A 19,218-nucleotide genomic window follows, 5' to 3' on the forward strand; every position below is an offset into this window, starting at 1 on the left:
AGGTTTCTTTGAAACTCAGTTTATTTTAGCATTTTTTGAGAAAACAATTATAACATCCATATATCTAATTATAATGAAATTAAAATTTCTTGGTTTTTGTAACCTTCATGAACACATGATGATATTGGGAAGCGAAATGACTGGACCGTGTCTGGCAGGTAACTTCCCATTCAAGGATAGGTTGTGTTACACTATTTTGTTCATCTTTACCAGTTCTTAGGGACAGAGTATATAAATGGTGTGTGTGTGGGGCGGGGGGGGGGTGGTCTCCAGGGGTTTACCGTACTCCAGGCAACTTGTCATTCCCCATCGCAAGGAGGCCTCTCAAAGGCAGAAAATCAAAGGTTTCCAATATGCTGGATCCTTCAAGGCAGCTTTGGGCTCCCCTTCTTACAAAGTAGTTTAATTTCCCAACAATGGTAAAATAAGATTAGAGATCAGTATATGTATGAATCCTCAATTTAAAATTATCCTGGACTAACTGTAATTCTAAAAGGACCAAAGTAGTCCTGAGACACATGTATCTTCCTCTCTTGACAGTGGATCTAGTCCCTGCTTTGTTGGCAATTATAAAGTTGAAAATTTGGAAAATGTTAAAATATATCTTAACTGCAGACATTATTTCTAAAGTATATTTCAGATGTCTTTTAATGCTCCTATATATTTTGATTTTCATCCAAGTATTTCTAAACCCTATAACGGAGTTATGATGAGAAATTTATGCGCAGAAAAATGGAAACTTAATAACCAGTGACAAAACAAACAGCGCCCTCGGTGGCCGGTAGCCTGAACTGCACTTCCAACAAGCCCAAAGTGGCTCGCAATCCTTGAAAAACACCTAGTTGCTGTCGGGCAGGAATTTACAAGGCTCCTTTAGGAAAGATGATCCAAGTACCTTCAGAGGCATGCTGTCTCAACTCAGTAACTGTAACAGAAACAAAAAAGGTTACAGAATTATAGAACTTACAACCCAAAAACCCTGTGAAGACATAAGTTTGCTAGACTGGCCAATCACGGCCTCTCACCCCATTGTTGGAGATGGACTCCACCCACGGCTCCGGATGCTGTTTGTACCATGTGGCCACTCACTCCCTCACCCCCCACATCCTCTTGAACCAAGTGAACACTGAGCCTGAATCTGTAAGATGAAGATAGGTGAGTCCTCCGGAAAGATCAGAGAAAGGAACAGCAGGGAGCCAGGCCTCAAGGTAGATCAAAAGCTGCAAGTCACCAGAGAAACCCCAAGTTAGCACAGAGAACAGGGCTGCAGAGAGGGACAGTACTTGGGAGCACGCTCACCATGAGAAGTGGCGATAAGGGACCTTGAGAACCCCAGGGAATCTCAAGGGACCTTGAGAACCCCAGAGAGGCTGAGAGAACTTTTCAGTTCCAGGGTCATGTAGGCTGGTTAAACTTTGTTTCCTGCCCTTAATGAGATTCCCCGCCATACCCTTGCAGTGAACCTTTTATTTCAGCTAGCCTCTGAAGTTTTCCTCTTTTGTAACTCAGTAATACCTGAATCAGAAATGCTTAATCCTCTTTTATGGACAAGAGCCTTGTAGACAGCAAGGTCATACTGCTGGCTACTGATCACTCGGTTCTAGAAACCAATTCGCCTGATTCTCAATTTGCTAGGCTTCCTGGTCTTCTTTATGTATCAGTAGGCACTGAAAAAGTCAGATCAGATGTGTTAAGTAGTATTACCATACTGGCTTGGTTTATTATGAAAGTCCTAAATTAAACCATGTTTGCCCCCACATAAAAATGAACCTTTCTGGTGGTTCAACTTGGCCAACGCTTAAGGTTCTAACCAAACATAGAGAAGAGTGGCCTAAAAACCATTTGTGCCCGGAAGATAAATAACTTACACCCTACTTCCTGGGGGAGATCAGGCCCAGTGTATAAATCCTATTTCCCTTCTGAGACTTTATCTTGAATCAGAGTATTTACATAGACACATCAACAATTTAGTTAAGCCTAACTTGACAGAAATGTCAAGTTTCAAATATGAAATACAATATTTAATACATTATTAACAGTAATGTTAATATTTAATAAATATTTAATACAAACATTATATTTAGATGCATTTTTAAGCCTTTAAGAAGGGAACTGATATAAGAACAACAGAAAAGTGTATCATAGGGAGCAATTTCTGCAGCTTCCTGTGCATGTCTTCTGAGAAACAGTGAAGGGGGTATGTGGGTAATGGCTCCCCATATACCTGGGGGGGCTATGGCACTTGTTGCATGGGACATAGACGGCAAAACCCCTATGGGAGTACTAACGTGAGCCAGGAGCCTTCTTTTATCTTCTTGAATGTTAACAATAAGGAAAGCAGACATGGGAGATATTATTCTGAACACTGAGGAATTTGCACTGGCCTCGTCTGCCACCCTGTGAGTTCGTTAGATTTGGAACGAGGCCGTCTGGAAGGTTAACCTGGCTGGCAGGTAGGCCCTAGTGATCCAGACTTTGAGTGTAGGTTGGTTCTGAATTCCCAAATGCTGTGGACTGGCTAAAAGTGACCTCAGGGTATCCTTGAGGTATCCTCAAGGTATCCTGGTTGACCTGAGATTTTCCCTACAATTGTTCTTGCAATAAGTCTACCAGCTAGGCAGCTTTAGCACTTGAAGAAAGCATAGGAATCAGGTACAGTGTTTGTGGGAATTCAAATTTGTCAACCAAGAGGAGATGTCTATTATTAAAGTTTTGGTATAGCTTCTGAAAAAGTTTAAAGTTTAAGCCGAACAGTTAAAGGTATCAGAATAATAAGCTTATTCTGTCTGCATTTCTGAGAAACACTAAAAATTATAATAAAATCCCTACTAGAAATTTTAGACTCCCACATATACACTGAAGACATTATCTTTTACAGGTTCAGAAAACTCCTCTCTTTTACATAATTATAAGAGAGTTAAAATTCTGGTTTGGTCTCGCAAATTAGGTGTAATTCTACATTACTAAAATGTTTTAAAGGAGTTCACTGGCCTGAAATAAAAGTATTCTGACATGTTGATGCAGAATTAAGGGTTATTTTTATACTTTCCCTTATTGACCAGAAATATGATTTTTGAGACTGTACATACTCCCCCAAGATGCCCATGTGCTTCTTTGGTACACGCTAAATACCATATAAGAGAAAGTCTTGTGAAATCACATAGCGTAAGAAAAACAGGACACAGCAGGATAGAATGTGACCTCACAACATTAGACATTTTCAGCTCTAAATTACTACAGGGAGCAAACAGCAGTGGTAGTACTTTGACCCTGCATACCCTTAAGACCATGAGTTTGGCCTGTAATACCATCGGCCTATAAAGGGAATAGACTGCCTTAGGGGGTAGCTGATTCTAAGACTAGAGGCAGGAAAAAAATCAAAGTGTGTCTGGAACGTGCTGTTATTTTCAGATACTACGGATACTTTTAGAAATGTCAGAGTCCTAAAAGGACATCAGCATCAACATAATGGGACTTCCTATTGACCAAGTTGTCAGATTTTGACCATCAAACACAAGCACAGCAAGGTAGTCGTAACCCGAAAGCAGGCTGTGATACAAGTTTAATTTTTTAGTAAGTAGGGGAATGTTCATATTGAACATATTTTATTCCTTCTAATAAGTTTGTCTATTTACAATATTTACAAAGTTATTTCTAACTGGGTAAGCACCAAAGAAATACATGGAACCTGTAATTTAGCCAAATGATCCTGACAGAAGAAGGTGCTAAAATAAAAAATAGGGTGGATTTATTAGCATAAATAATAGGATGCATGGTGGGTACAAAGAATAACCAGGTAGCAGGTGGCACAGGTGGTCATATACAATAATTAAGGAAGAGAGACAATTTAACACCGTATTTTAAAACACGAATTATTCAATGTCCTGAAGAGGTAAGTTAAGTACATAAATCCCTCATTACCAAGAAGTGCAAGCTCTAGAATCAAGATTCCCAATAAGGAACACAGCCATTTTAAATAATGAAAACAGAACATATCAAAATACCCTAGTGACAAAGCCAACAGGTTACGTACTGCCAGCCATGCAAAGCTTTATTTAATACATCGTTACTGCAAGAGATACCAAGTTTCAAAGACATTTATAAGAGTAGGACTTAAAAGTTTACCACAAAAACAAAAACCAAACCAAAAACAACAGCTTGGCATGGTGACTCAGTTTCAATTGTCCCAGTCTACACAATCAGACTAGACTGTGTCTAGACCAAGATTCAACCTGTCGATAACCCGGATCCTCTCTCTTTCCCTCATTTCTAGTCAGACTATTGAAACTCAGGAAAGTACTAATACTGAGACATTAGGGACAGATCACATTAAGAATCATACTACACTGGGAAGTTATTAAGTAAGTACAGAAGGAAGAAGAAATTACCTATAGTCTTAATGTTTCAGAATAAGTTGAGGTGAATGTGCAATAGTACATTTTACAATCCTTGCCAGCTGTTTAAGGTGTTATTTCAAAAGACTCATCAATTTGTACTCACAGTTTAACATTTTTCAGAAAACGTAATTAGTCAATTTTGGAATTAATGTTTAAATGCTCGAGAAAATTTGAGGTTCCTTAATATTTTGGTATGAACTTAATGAAACAATCATTAAACAAAGTACAGGTAGTTTTGGGTACTCTTCACATCTAAAAGCCCCTCAGACAATGGAAGCCTCTATTAATTATTGTTTTAAAAATTCATAATTCAGAAGAGAAAGTCTATAATTAAGAAATCCTAACAGCTCCTGCTAGAATCCAAAGGAAAAAGTGATTTTAAAAGGACTTAAGAAAGACAAAGTTTGAGATGTCTATTCCTACCAAACACAGCCATCATTTGCTTGGTTTTAAAGACAAATGAATCATAACTTAGTAGGAATCATATTTCCATATTAACCACTTGGGTAGATGCCACGATACATGATTGAGATTACTACACGCTCTCCTAACCACAGGATTTAAGTTGTGTTGAAGGTAGCCACCCCCCCCCCCGCCTCCCCCCCTCCCCCTCCCACCCCCCCCCCACTCCCCCCCCCCCTGCCAATGATACAAAGAATCTGAAGCACAAAATGTTAGCTCAAGACAACAGGGAAAACTCAAAAGGTCAATACTTCAGAAAGCTGCTGTTTGACCAGTTGCCAGATCTTTAAGAATACCATGGAACTGTAAGGATGCCTCCTCAAGAAGGAAAAGCATTAGCACATCTAATTTGACACATGAGAATAAACACAAAAATATTAGAAAAATCACATCATTTTGGAAAATTACAATATTCATCACACTCAGCACATGTTGGGTGAAGGAAAAAAAAAAGAATATTTTCCCCTAACCTGTTAACTTTATGAGGGCTACCTTCCTGGCATTTGTTCCTAAGTAAATGAAAGAAATGATCTCCCGAAGACCCAACCCCCATTAAAACAAAACAAAACAAAACAAAACAAAACAAAACAAAACAAAACAAAACAAAAACAACAGAACAAAACCAACAAAAAACCAACCCAAAACAAACAGAAACATCTTTGGGAATACAAGTATTACATTTGCAAAATTAAGCACAATTTCAATTAATTCAAGTGCTGGTATGACACTGCCCGACTCTGCCAGACACTGATTATATGACTTTTCAAGTCATGAAGGTAAAGCTGAAATTATAAAGCCTGTCAGGGGTGCTGGTATTCTAAATGGAACTCATTATGGCCAAGAGTTTTTGTTCACATATAAACACCACGTCAATATCCCAAAGGTGCCGTGTTGAGCTGGGGAGGCTGAAATTTGACCTGAAAGCTTTTCATGATTATGGTTTTTTTCTCATTTCTTCATCCCAATCAAAATCCAATGCTTCGTCATCTAATTCTGATAAAGTAAAGAGAGATTTTTTGGAAAGAGCCAATCTCTCAGTGGACCCCTCTAGCTGGAAAGTTCTCCTCTTCTTGCCAGGCACTGGAGCTGCAGTCCCGGGAGGAGGGCTTGGGCCTCTCTCTCCCTGGTTCACACTTTCAGGAGGAGGAAGGGATTCTGGTTTGGATTCAGAGGGGCAAGTAAAGGAGAAGTTTGCCAATTTGGCTAATGTGCAGGAGTGAACCTTGCTGCTTTTGTTACTGCTTGAGACCTCTTCCTTTCTGTCTCTTTGACAAGTAAGATGAGAATGATCAGTCTTGTTCCCAAGCTCTACTTCAGGCTGGATGGTTCTCCTTTCAGGGACATGTTTGCTCTCCTCTCTTGACCTGTCTTCCTCCGGTGGCTTCCGGGACACCTGCTTTGCCTCACTCTGTGGCTGGTTTGAGTTCCTGCTTCCTGAGGGAGAGGCCAACTTCTGGGGACCCTTCACAGGCGAGGTTGAGTCTCTGCTTGCAACGTGGGGAGTTTCAGGACCTGGGACGGCTACTTCAGTTGTGCCTAGAGACACATGACTGTGGTCTTCAGGGGAATGGATCAGTTTTGACTTTGGTTTGAAAGTAAATTTTGCTAGTTTGGCCAACGGGGGACCTGGACTCTCAGCATATTCAAGTTCAGGCTCTTCCCTCTGAGCAAGGGATTTCTGCCTCGTTCTTTTGGGAGTTTCCCACGCTCCCTGTGGGCTGTGTACAGGACCAGAGCGAGGATGAGGAGAGCCTGTGGGCCGTGAAGGCGCCCTAGAGGGATTCCTGTACAGCTCCTGGGCCCTCGCCTTGTGCAGCGTGTGCAGTTTCCTGGAGACGTGATGCATCAGTACTGAGTCTGGCTCACCGGCAGGCACTGCCATTTCAGAAACCATTGCTGCCTTTTTTGCCTCTTTACCTTCCACATTATCTGGCCTTGATGGAGCTTCTGCCTCTCCTGGTGCTAGAAGCTGTCCAGTTTCCAATTTGCTCCTTTGGCCTGGCTCATTCCTTTCCTTACCCTGAGATTTGTTCCGGAAGATTTTCAAAGCCATTTTCTCCCCAGTTGTTTTGGGAGACACAGGAACAGTGTTTTTGGGCTCAATCTGATGAGCTCCTATGCAGTCAAACCAGTCCAAACTCTCATCTTTGCTGTATTTGTGCTCAGGTAAATGTTTTCTATTTGTTGATGTATTAGGCCCCAGGGGGGAGAGGGGACTGGGAAGTGGGCTTCCCTCAGGACTGCCTCCAGCAGAGGACGTCAGCGTACTACAGTTCACTTCCTGCCGTGCTGACCAGATTCTGGACTCGCATTCTTCTCCTGGATCATTTTTCAAGGATCCTGGGTTAGTCTCTGCCTCCACTGCCTGGGGCTGGGATTGGTACGCACTCTGATTCTGTAACCTGTGGCAGAGATAAATAAGGAAAACATGTATTGAAGAGAAGAGAATTTTTAACCTTTCCATTTCTTTAGTCTCTGAGATGCCATCTAAAGGCTTCAGTCCAACATAATTCCAAGTTAATACCAAATACAGTCTCTTAGAGCAGCAGGAGGAAATTATCCTTTCTCAGCAGTATAGAATTTAAGTGCTTTGATCATCATTTTAAAACTGAAATGAAATAAAGGAAATGAAGTAACAGGTTTGTCTACATCTTTACATCTCTCTGAAACTCCATTTAATTCATTTAAGATTGTTTGAAGGTCAGTGTAAAATGCGTATTCTTATCTCTCCCTGTTACATGTTCTACTACAACACAGGCTTCTAACTATCTGCACAGTGGACAGCTGCTGATCGGGTGGTTCTTTCGTAGGCAGTCTGCAGGTCAGAAACAGAGTGGAAGCCCAGAGATTATGATCTCCTCATGTCTCTTCACCTGAGTACTGAATTTTAGCGCACCTAAAAGTCACCTCCCTTGGGAGTAGAGACTGTGATCCTGCTGGCCCTGTGGCATCACGTTCATGGCACACCTCCCCCAAGCAAGTGTGACATCTTTCCTGCAAAGTGTAGCCATTTCAACACATGTTCTGGGCAGCTACTCTCTATCCAGCTGACACAGAGGTGAAACCTACTGACCTTCCAGAATGAAGGATCTGATCAGTGATAGTCATTTTCAATCTTGGGCATGCCAGAAATGGAAATAATGCCAGAGGATCAACTTCCAACAGAGATGACAGTTTCTCAAAAGGAACAGCTTTGCAGTATAAGGGGCAACATGATCCCACTTCCGTGTGTTAAATATGAAAAGAACTAAGCCAAAGAGCAGACGAGTAAGTTATTCTAAAAATCATGTGTAATCACAGAAAAAGGTATAGAAGAAAATACATTACATTTAAATGAATTTTAGATTTAAATATATTTAAATACATTAAAATGTTAATGGTAGGCCTCTCTGGGAAATAAGATTATATGTGATTTTTATCTTTTTAATTTATTACTGTTACTTTTCAAAATACTCTATTAAGAACATGTATTACCTCTTATGATCAGGAAAAAAAACCCACAAAAAATTATGATAAAAATACTGGGTTATATTCACTCACTATAGATTTGGACACATCAATACAGCAAAATCCATATTCACCACAGTCACAGCCAAACAAAAAAAACCCAAAATAGCTTGCAAAATTACTTCTATCAAATATACATCACATTGGGGTCAGAGATATTCATAATTGTTAAAGTTCCATAAAAAATGTTCTAAAAGACAGTGAATTTAAGGCATAGAATAATTTAGCCCTACCATTTTAGTCTTATTCTGACTTTGGGAATTAAATTCTCCCCTACATAAAACGTTTCCAGTTTTACTATACCTTCCTAAAAGACAATCTCTTTGCATTCTGTTTTCACATGAATAGAATGACCACCATTTGAGGCCGGCTGTCACTGGTAAGCATTTTCCAGAAGAAAAGTGTGATAAAGGTACAATAGTTTGATGAGTCATATATGACCACTTTAAGGAATAGACAAGTCTTTCCTGAGGGGATAAAACTATATGCTACGTGGGCTTTTCTCGCCTAACAAAATTAGCCTTGGAGGTCATGCATTGTCATTTGCAGGGCAACCTGGTTTTGTTACTTTGAGGATCAACACTGGGACATGCCCCTGCATTACAAAGATGTATCAGAAGAAAAGGATATTTTAAGGCAGAATCCTATTTTTTTTTTAATTTTTTTTTAACATTTATTTATTTTTGAGACACAGAGAGATAGAGCATGAACAGGGGAGGGTCAGAGAGAGAGGGAGACACAGAATCTGAAACAGGCTCCAGGCTCTGAGCAGTCAGCACAGAGCCCGACGCGGGGCTCGAACTCACGGACCGCGAGATCGTGACCTGAGCCAAAGTCGGACGCTTAACCGACCAAGCCACCCAGGCGCCCCAAGGCAGAATCCTATTTTTTTAGATCATTACCTACCCTTCTTCTTCTTTCCCTCCAGGAGGGTCATTTTGAATTTGGTAAGTTCAACCACTGTTTTTCTATCACATAACACTGATTCTGAGCTTCAAATTCCTTTCCTTCCTGAATCCAGCATGACAGCTTTTGGTAGTCCAAATGTCCAGTTTCTGCTCAGTCAAAACGAGCAGCCTTTCCAAAAGCCAAGCCAGGCCCAGGGCAGGTCTAAAAGGGATCAGCTACATCAAACCATAAAAGAACCAAAGGAGTATCTTTCATCTTAACACTAGGCTCTGGATCATTAAAAAACCAGACCAAGAGAAAAGGGGATTGATTTTATACAAGGGGCACTAGGTATTAGCAACACAAAGCCAGTCCCCAAACTTCCCCCAGGAAGGCTGTGCTGGGGTTTTATGAATTTGAGAGAGAATGCTACTACATGAAGGCAGTGAGTGAAAGGAGAAAAGCCAGGGAAATAATTCTCAAGGTTATACTTGTTTGGTCAACAATCCATCTCAGTCTCTAAATTCTCCTTCAGCAGCCGCTCTGCTTCCACGGGAACTCCTTTCACCAGCTCCCAGCTTTGAGGTCAATGCCAGCTGCCAGACTCAGGGCAATTATTGAGCCACTCACGCTGATCATGAAGATGCCCAAATGGATACCTCTGCCATCGCTCACTCATGTGTCACAGGTACACCCTCAAAGTCTAGCTTTTTAGAAGCTCATGTATGCAGGGAGCATGCAAACACTGAAGTCTGGGCAAAAATTCTCTAGGTAATGCACATGACATGTTCCTTCCCACATTTTAACAAATCATTACAAAGCTGAGTTTTGAAACATTGCTTTTGTCATTCTTGAGTTGTTACTCTGTTGGAGGAGAAACAGGTTTCCCTCTTTAACAAAATACATCATTCTCACTGGAGACTTTTTGTCTGTTAAATATGTGAAATTTTAAAGGTCATGAATCTGCGCATGTAGGGAAGGAAAATGATGATGCTGAAGGGAGGGTCAGAGCTGTTGCTATTGGACCAGGAGGGCCTTTCACAGGTAAAGGTCACTACTAGTTATCTCCACTTCTCAAACTTTCAAAACATCCTATTCGGCTGGCTCGAAAGCAATCTGGGCCTCAGTCTTCTACCTGATTTTCTTTCACCAGGGTTACATAAAGATCAAACATTTATTACACTTGGAAGAGAGCTTTAAAACCATTAAGAATAAAATTAAAATATTAATAAACACTATGATTCTTCATGTAAACTCCCTCGCACATGGTCCTTTCCTGGCAAGGAAAAATGATAAAGCCAAATTATGATAATATTTTGTGGCTGGGTCTAGCCTGGGGTAGACTGACCTCCTGGAGTTCAACTTCCTCTTTCTTAACAGCATTCCCAGCCACCTTTCTAAATGGCACCGCTCTACCTATATTGACCAAAGAAAGAGAAGAGGATGAAGCAGTGGTAGTGAACAGAATAAATCCCATTTACCAAGGCTTCTTGATTCCATGGAAACTGCATGTCTTGGGTGTGAACTGTGAGTAGCCAACCTTGGTACTTCTCACGTAATTGGGAACCGGTGGTATAAATTCAGTAAATTAATACACAGTTTACCATATATAGTAAAGAACCTGCCAGTGTTCTCCATGAGGCTCACCGAACCAGCAAGCCAAGGAAATGTAGCTACGGAAGGTGGTCTCCAAAGATGGCAGCCATCAATTCCCCCATTCCTGTATGTCTATGTCACTCCTCCCATCAAGAGGTGGTATCTATTTTCCCCTACCTTGCATGGGGGCTGACCCTGTATCTTGCTCTGACCTATAAAATGTGGCAGAAATGATGCTGTATCAGTTCTGGCCCAGCTCATAAGAGGCCTGCTGGCTTCCATTTTTGCTCTGTTGGAGCATTAAGCTACCATGTCAGAATTCCGACTCCCCTGTGGTAAAGAGAGCCCCTGGCCGTTTAAGCCACCTCCACTAAGGCACAACACATGTGAGGGAAACCATTCTGGATGTTCCAGTTCCACCTGAGCTCCCAGCTAAATTCAAGTATATGAGTGATCCCAGCCGACACTGTGTGGAGTGGAGATAAACGAATTTACGACTCTCAGAAAAGTGAGCAATAAAATGGTGGTAGTGGTGGTTTTGTTTTTGTTTCTGTAAGCCACCAAGCTTTGGGGTAGTTGATTATACGCAACAGACAACTGAAACAATCCCCTACAGATAGTACAGACAGATTTTCCACTTAATTTCCACTTCCTTCATTTCATGAAGTGTCAAGGATTTTCCATTATAAGCCTTTTCTTGGATTTCTCTTCTCACCTTTCAAGTCTTCTTAACTCTTCACTCAAGAGGTTGTGCAGCTCCAGCTTTTCCAGAATGAGTTCACACTGCCTCTGGTACTGCTGCAGAGGGTTTTCAGGAAAGGAAGTGTGAAGTGCATTCACACCTCCTAGCAGTGCACCTCCCTGAAGGGGTATCGAGAAAATGGAAAATACCAGAGAGAGTCAACCAGTCAGCCTGCATAGAGGAAGCATATGCTGGAGGCCACTGATCCCAGATCAGCCCTCTCTACTCCCATCTTGGCTGTCAGTCAACTGGGCCTTTTGCAAATTTCAACAGTTCTCTCCCTCCAGTTCCTGGTGGCAAGAACTGCTCCAGGAAGCACACTGTCACTAGTGGGACCATGAGCGCCCCTCAGACGTGTTGAGGAAAAAAGAGTGACACCCACTGCTGCACACTAGTTGGCAAAAGCAATGCTACTGACGCAAAGAATGCTTCCACGACCATGTTTTCCCCTTCTTTTAAATGGTTTCCTTTGGATATATTTCCTGAAATTATTAGATCTAGGTTATGATCACTTTTACAACTCCTGATATGCTATAAATTGTCTTTTTTTTTTTTACATGCTTATAGTTAGAGTTCAAATATTAGGTGCAAAATACCCTTACCTGCATCGAGGATTCCATTACTGACACTGCTGTAATAGCATCTTCCAGAGTCACAGTGTCACGAAACATCAGGCGAGCATGAGCTAAGAAAATTATGAAGACAGAAATTTTTTGATGCACATCTGAGGGGATAAATGTAATACTTTACCTGACCCCCTGAAAAATTACATTTTATGAATGAGCTACTAGTACCAAATTCATTTTACTAAAACAAGCACAAAAGTCTAATTTATTTCCTTCCTCCCTTCCTCCCTTCCTTCAGTAGGCTCCACACCCAGCCTGGAGCCCTATGCGGGGCTTTAATCACAACCCTGAGATCAAGACCTAAGCCAAAATCAAGAGTCAGACTCTTATCCAAATGAGCCACCCAGGCACCCCACAGAAGTCTAATTTCAATTAGTTTTAAAGTTGTTTCTCTAATGATGGGCCTAATCTTTCACAGCCCATGTCAATTCTGGGTATTTACATGAACGTACTCTGGGCTCCAACAAGAAAAGAATATATAGAAAGGGGTTAATATATAGAAAGAATATAAAGAAAGGGGTTATATAAGCATATAGCTAATATTCAACAACTTTTAATCTCCATTTAAAAAAATGTTTATTTACTTATTTTGCAGACAGAGAGGGAGAGAGAGAGAAGGTGCATTTGTGTGAGTGGGGGAGGGACTGAGAGACAGGGAGAGAGAGAATCCCAGGCGTTGTCAGCATAGAGCCCAACGCGGGGCTCGATCCCACAAACCGTGAGGTCATGACCTGAGCTGAAACCAAGACTCAGACACTTAACTGACTGAGCCACCCAGGTGCCCCATTAATCCTCATTTTCTAGTCTATTATAGAAATACACAATATTAAAGTCATTTCTCATCTCTGGCATCTCTGGCTCCAGGCTCTGAGCTGTCAGCACAGAGCCCAACACTGGCTCGAACTCATGAACCGTGAGATCATGACCTGAGCTGAAGTTGGATGTTTAACCGACTGAGCCACCCAGGTGCCCCTAGAAAAAAAGTCTTGAGATACATGTTAGTTGTATGTATGCATGTAAGTCTCATGCCTTAGGGTTGGGGTCATCTGTTATGTTAGTGGTGGCCTGTGAATGGCAACTAATGAGAAAAAAACAGATATGCTTCACTGGAAACAACTCTAAACAAGCAAGTATTCCACCGAAAATGCTAACAGACCACCACTGAGAAACAAACGTTAGTAAATAAGACTTTCTAAATGAATCATGTCACCAAGAGTCCTCTTAATGATGCTACACTCTACTCAATACTCATAATCTGTCCTCAGAAGAATGCAGGTTTCATAGCTCAGAGCCTTTGCTTTTCAAGCAACTATGAACACCTTAGAAAATCTTCTTATTCATCTTTGAATCATGGTGCCAAGCTCCATGCCTTGCACGCACTGGGCACCCAATAGAAGTATTATTTGTTGAAAGAAATAAACCTTCTGCCAATCGGATCAAGCTTTCCAGCAGGCGGATGGTGGTCCGGGCAGCGTTCCGGGAATCACTCTGCCTCTGCATCTGGTAGTACCGGAGAAGAACCTGATTACCCACGTCAGACAGTGTGGGCTGTAGATTTCGAATCAGGCAGAAATAGGTTTTCATCTTTTCCATGCTCCAGAGCTTTTCTGATTTGCTTGGGTAACCTGTAAATATCAGGTGCTAGGTCAGCAATTTCTAAGAACAGGCAAACATCTCACTTAAAGGGTTTTGATAACGTTCTTGTGTTCATCTTTAAAAAAGATAACCTTCAGGTTTGTGGCCACTGAAACCTAGACCTGATTCTGCATGGCATATAGTTCAAGAACAAGCAGCCTTAGGATCTAAGCTTAATGAAGGTAAACTTCCTACAGGCGCTAAAATTATCCAGAATAATTCTGGTCTGTCCTATAGTAATACACAGTATTTGAATAAATCTAATTTAACTTAAAGAGAAACACACATTTAGAGATTTCTGTTTCATAATTCAGTCCAGTTTTCTTTGCGTGCAAGAGGTGAGTGGTAACTATTTACCATAAGGTTGCCCTCTTTTAATCACAAAGAACATATTTACCAACTATAAGATCATCAGCAGGCCTCCTTTCTGCTCATTATTCTGGGCACACTAAATGGCTCCTCTTGCTGCCTTCGGTCTAAGCATCTCTCTATTGCCGGTTAGGTAGGTACCTTGAGTATTTACTTAATTTTCTTCAAAGAGAATTTCATCTGGTTATGTCTACTTTTTCTCCACCAATGTGAATGATTTATCTCCACATACCTTTGTTTTCTAAGATAAAGGAGGAAATTATACGATCCCAGTCTTCATTCTTGGTATCAAGCAAAACCAGGATCAGATCAAATCGACTTAAGAGTGGACTGCCAAGGGCAATGTTCACGGACACGGACTCGTGGGGGTCATACTGGCCTTTGGGGTTAGTTGCTGCCAGAATGGTGGTCCTTGTGTTCAGCTTGCACACGAGGCTATTAAAAGAGAGGGTACAATTCACTGACTGCTGAGATTCAAATAAATAGCAAAATTAAACTTGTTAATAAAAAGAAAATCTTGTTCCTTGAAAATCTAGAGAAACTGTGTGGAAGAGAATATGGAATGATACAAGGAGGTATCACAAATGCCAATTTCAAAGGAAGTATATTAAGGCAGCGTATGCTGAAAGAAGTTATTGTTAAATAAATATTTCTTATGCCCCTTCTATGAGCAGATCCCTCTGCTGGGTGCTAAGAGGTGTACAAAATTAAATTAAACACAGATACTATTCTTAAGGAGCTTGTAATCTACCAGCTATAATGGTAAGACAGGGCAGACTATGATACATTCTGGAAGGATAAAGTTCCCAGGGGAAGTAAAGATGATGTGTATTCATTTCTATGGTTGGAAGAGATGATTAGAGAAACAATGCAAAGTAGCTTTTGAACTGGGCCCTTCACAACATCTGGACTTTTATTTATTTATTTATTTATTTTAATGTTTATTTATTTTTGAGACAGAGAGAGACAGAGCATGAATGGGGGAGGGGCAGAGAGAGAGGGAGACACAGAATCTGAAACGGGCTCCGGGCTCTGAGCTGTCAGCACAGAGCCCGACACGGGGCTTGAACTCACAGAACGCGAGATCATGACCTGAGCCGAAGTCGGCCGCTCAACCAACTGAGCCACCCAGGTGCCCCAACATCTGGACTTTTAAAGTGGAGATTATATATACATATATATATATATGTGTGTATATATATATATATGTGTATATATATATATTTGTGAGGGAGTGAAAGTAAGGGGTAAGGGTGACTTTGGAGAATGCTGAGTGGTTAAAGCAAAAACTTCTTGTGTGCTCACTTCTTTTGATTTTTCTAAAAGTGAAAGAAAAAAGGGTCAGAGACACAGAGAGAGGGATGGAGGGAAAGAGGAGAAAGGAGAAAGGGGAAGAGAGGGAGGGAAAGGAAATTAGGAAAAATAAGGATTGATCAGCATTACTCTTTGTTCTGAGCTTAGGTGACACACAATGTTACATTAATTTCAGGTGCATAACTTAGTGATTTGACGAGTTTACACATTATGCTATGTTCATCACAAGTGTAGCTACCATCTGTTCCATTACATCACTACTACAATATCAATGACTGTATTCCTTATGCTCTGCTTTTTATTTGCATAGCTTACTCATTCCATAACTGAACTGTGATTTACTCATTCCAAACTGAACTTATTCCCTCTCCCTTTCACGTATTTTCCCCAAACTCCCATTCCCCTCCCCTCTGGCAACCATCAGTTTGTTCTCTATATTTATAGTTCTGATTCTGCTTTTTTTAAATTTATTTTTTTAGATTTAATTTATGAGTAGAATCATACGGTGTTTGTCTTTCTCAGTCTGACTTATTTTACTCAGCATAATACCCTCGAGGTCCATCCATGTTGTCTCAAATGGCATCATCTCATCCTTTCTTTATGACTGTGTAATATTACAGTGTGTGTGTGTGCGCGTGTGTATCTGTGTGCGTGCGCACGCACGTGCACATGTGCACACACACACACACATTTTTCTTATCCATATGTCTACTGGTGGACACTTAGGTTGCTTCCATGTCTTGGCTATTGTAAATAATGCTGCAATGAACACGGGGGTACATATATTTTTTTGAATTAGTGTTTTTGTTTTCTAACAGTGGAATTACTAGACCTTATGGTATTTCTCTATTGTTAATTTTTTGAGGAACCTCCATACTGTTTTCCATAGTGGCTGTACCAATTTACATTCCCACCAACAGTGCACAGCTGTTCCTTTTTCTCCATATCCTCACCAACAGTTGTTGTTTTTTGTCTTTTTGATTTTAGCCATTCTAACAGGTAATATCTCATTGTGGTTTTGATTTGCATTTCCCTGATGATTAGCGATGCTGAGCATCTTTTTATGTGTCTGTTGGCCATCCGTGTATCTTCTTTGGAAAAATGTCTATTCAGTAAACTGAGGGTTGATGGGGGGTGGGAGGGAGGGGAGGGTGGGTGATGGGCATTGAGGAGGGCACCTGTTGGGATGAGCACTGGGTGTTGTATGGAAACTAATTTGACAATAAATTTCATATTAAAAAAATGTCTATTCAGGTCCAGAAAATCCTAAATAGTTCACCAAAAAACTACTAGAAGTAATAAACAAATTCAGTAAGGTGGCAGTCTACAAAATTAGTACCAAGAAACTTGTGGCTTTTCCATACACTAGCAATGAAGTTGCAAAGAGAAATTTTAAAAACAACAGTATTTACAGTTGCAGTAAAAAGAATAAAATACCTGCGAATAAACTTAACCAAAGAGGTAAAAGACCTATATTCTGAAAACTATAAAAAAAATTGAAGATGACACAAACAAATGAAAAGATATTCCATGCTCATGGAATGGAAGAACAAATATTGTTAAAATGTCCATACTACCCAAAGCAATCTACAAATTCAATGCAATCTCTATTAAAATACCAACAGTATTTTTCACAGAACTAGAATGAATAATACTAAAATTTATATGTAATCACAGAAGACCCCAAATAGTCAAAGCAATCTTGAGGAAGAAGACCAAGCTGGAGGTATCACAATTCTAGATTTCAAGATATACTACACAAAGCTGTAGTAATCAAAACAACATAGTACCGGCACAAAAATAGACACATAGATCAGTGGAACAGAATAGAGACTCCAGAAATAAACCCATGATTATATGGTCAATTAATCTATGACAAAGAAGGCAAGAATATACAATGGGAAAAAAAACAGTTTTTCAATAAACGGTGCTGGGAAAAGTGGACAGCTACATGTAAAAGAATGAAACTGGACTACTTTCTAGTATTATGCACAAAAGTAAAACAAGAGACCTGAAATCACAAGAATCCTAGAAGAGAACACAGGCAGTAACTTCTCTGACATCAGCCATAGCAATAATTTTCTAGATAAGTCTCCTAAGAGCAGGGAGATGAAAACAAAAATAAACTATTGGGACTACATCAAAATAAAAAGCTTTTGCACAGTGAAGGAAATCATCAACAAAACAAAAAGACAACCTACTGAATGGGAAAAGATATTTATAAATGATAAATCTGATCAGGGGTTAATATCCAAAATATATAAAGAACTTATACAAATGAACACCCAAAATACCAAACAATCCAATTTAAAAATGGGCAGAGAATCTGAATACTTATTTTTCCAAAGAAGACATATAGATAGCCAACAAATATATGAAAAGGAGCAAATATATGTTGAGGAGCAACAGTAAAGGGAAGACTGAGGAGGTCTGGGCACAGTGGGCAGGTTAGATGGACAGGACACATGGAGAAGATCAGAGCCATGGTCCAGGAAGAGGCACACAAGTCCTGAACAGAGCAGTGGCGCCATGAGTGTGTGGATATGACATAACTTAGATATTGTTGTTAAATTGATCATTGATGGGCAAGTCCTCAAAATAGCATGGCATATTCATTAATAACAAATATAGATTCTTTTTTTCTCTGTAAATTTGTATGCTCTCCATTCAATGACCATTTTTAGTTATAGTGGCATATCTGCCTCTGAGTAGTCACAGCCCTGTGACATCAGCAAACATGTGCTACATTTGTTAATCTCTAATCTATTTCCAGTTGGCTCCAGTGACCAGCTCATGAGACTGAAAAAGTTTAAGAGTCTTTATTTGTAGTAAATGGCACAAGAAGACACTCATTAAGGAGAAACACAAACAAGGCACTAAATCCCCCTTTAAAATGAAATCCCTTTTGAAATTTTACTGAAAGGGGAGCACTTGGGTGGCTCAGTTGGTTAAGCATCCCATTCTTGATTTCGGTTCAGGTCATGAGGTAGCAGTTTGTGAGTTCAAGCCCTCTGTCGGGCTCTGTGCTGACAGTGCACAGCCTGCTTGGGATTCCCTCTCTGCCCCTCCACTGCTCACTTGCTCTTTCTCAAAATAAATATTTAAAAAAAAAATTATTGAAAGGGGAAAATTCTGAATAGTCTACATCTTATAATTTATGTGCCAAAATGGCTTTCTGAAGGCAGTTGTGTAGGCCATGGAATCCAGTTTGCCAAAAAAAAAAAAAAAAAAAAAAAGGTAGTAAATTGTTCCTAACTAATCTCACAAAGCACATTTAATCCATACTGAAGTGAGGCTGTTTGCATTTATCATAGAAAAGGAATATTACTGAAATACTGGCAATGAAACAAAGTACAATTGCATTGAAGTGATTTTTTAAAAAATATTTTCAATATGAGATAAAACTGACTGTTCGTCCTCTCTCTGATCTACAAATATTTATAATACATTTCCTGTGTGCAGAGGACTATAATGACAATTCAGGAAGGTATACAGTGGTCCCTGCCTTCAATTAGTTTCCAACAGAACTGATGGAGGAGGGGGAGGTTCTACACAGCGCCTGCCAGACAATACATGAGCCATGGATGATGGCGTCCCTGTCAGCATTAGCATCAGCAAGGAGACACTTCTGTGGAGACTCCTGCGTATCTATAAGGTACATAATCTTAAAACTACCCATGAT

General features: G+C 40.3%; 1 protein-coding gene and 1 long non-coding RNA gene across 4 annotated transcripts in view; one reads left to right on the forward strand and one right to left on the reverse strand.

The window, feature by feature from the left end:
* Window positions 1-5,036: 5,036 nt before the first annotated feature.
* The window catches only part of MCM9 (minichromosome maintenance 9 homologous recombination repair factor), a 113,054-nt gene continuing 98,872 nt past the window's right edge, over window positions 5,037-19,218 (reverse strand). For all 3 annotated transcript variants that reach the window (XM_025925403.2, XM_086707684.1, XM_086707685.1), the window contains 5 exons: window positions 14,455-14,657; window positions 13,640-13,843; window positions 12,195-12,277; window positions 11,566-11,711; window positions 5,037-7,261 (listed from right to left, as the gene is read on the reverse strand). In XM_025925403.2, coding sequence (XP_025781188.2) covers window positions 5,794-7,261; window positions 11,566-11,711; window positions 12,195-12,277; window positions 13,640-13,843; window positions 14,455-14,657 — 2,104 coding nt within the window. In that variant the 3' untranslated portion in view covers window positions 5,037-5,793. The remainder of the gene's footprint in view (window positions 7,262-11,565; window positions 11,712-12,194; window positions 12,278-13,639; window positions 13,844-14,454; window positions 14,658-19,218) is intronic.
* Window positions 9,600-10,740, forward strand: LOC147581178 (uncharacterized). Its single transcript, XR_015251504.1, has 2 exons — window positions 9,600-9,942; window positions 10,635-10,740. It is a non-coding gene; the product is annotated as an uncharacterized LOC147581178 (long non-coding RNA).

Source organism: Puma concolor, chromosome B2 (assembly GCF_028749965.1).
Source record: "Puma concolor isolate L17-30 chromosome B2, mPumCon1.1.hap2, whole genome shotgun sequence".
NCBI lineage: Eukaryota > Metazoa > Chordata > Mammalia > Carnivora > Felidae > Puma > Puma concolor.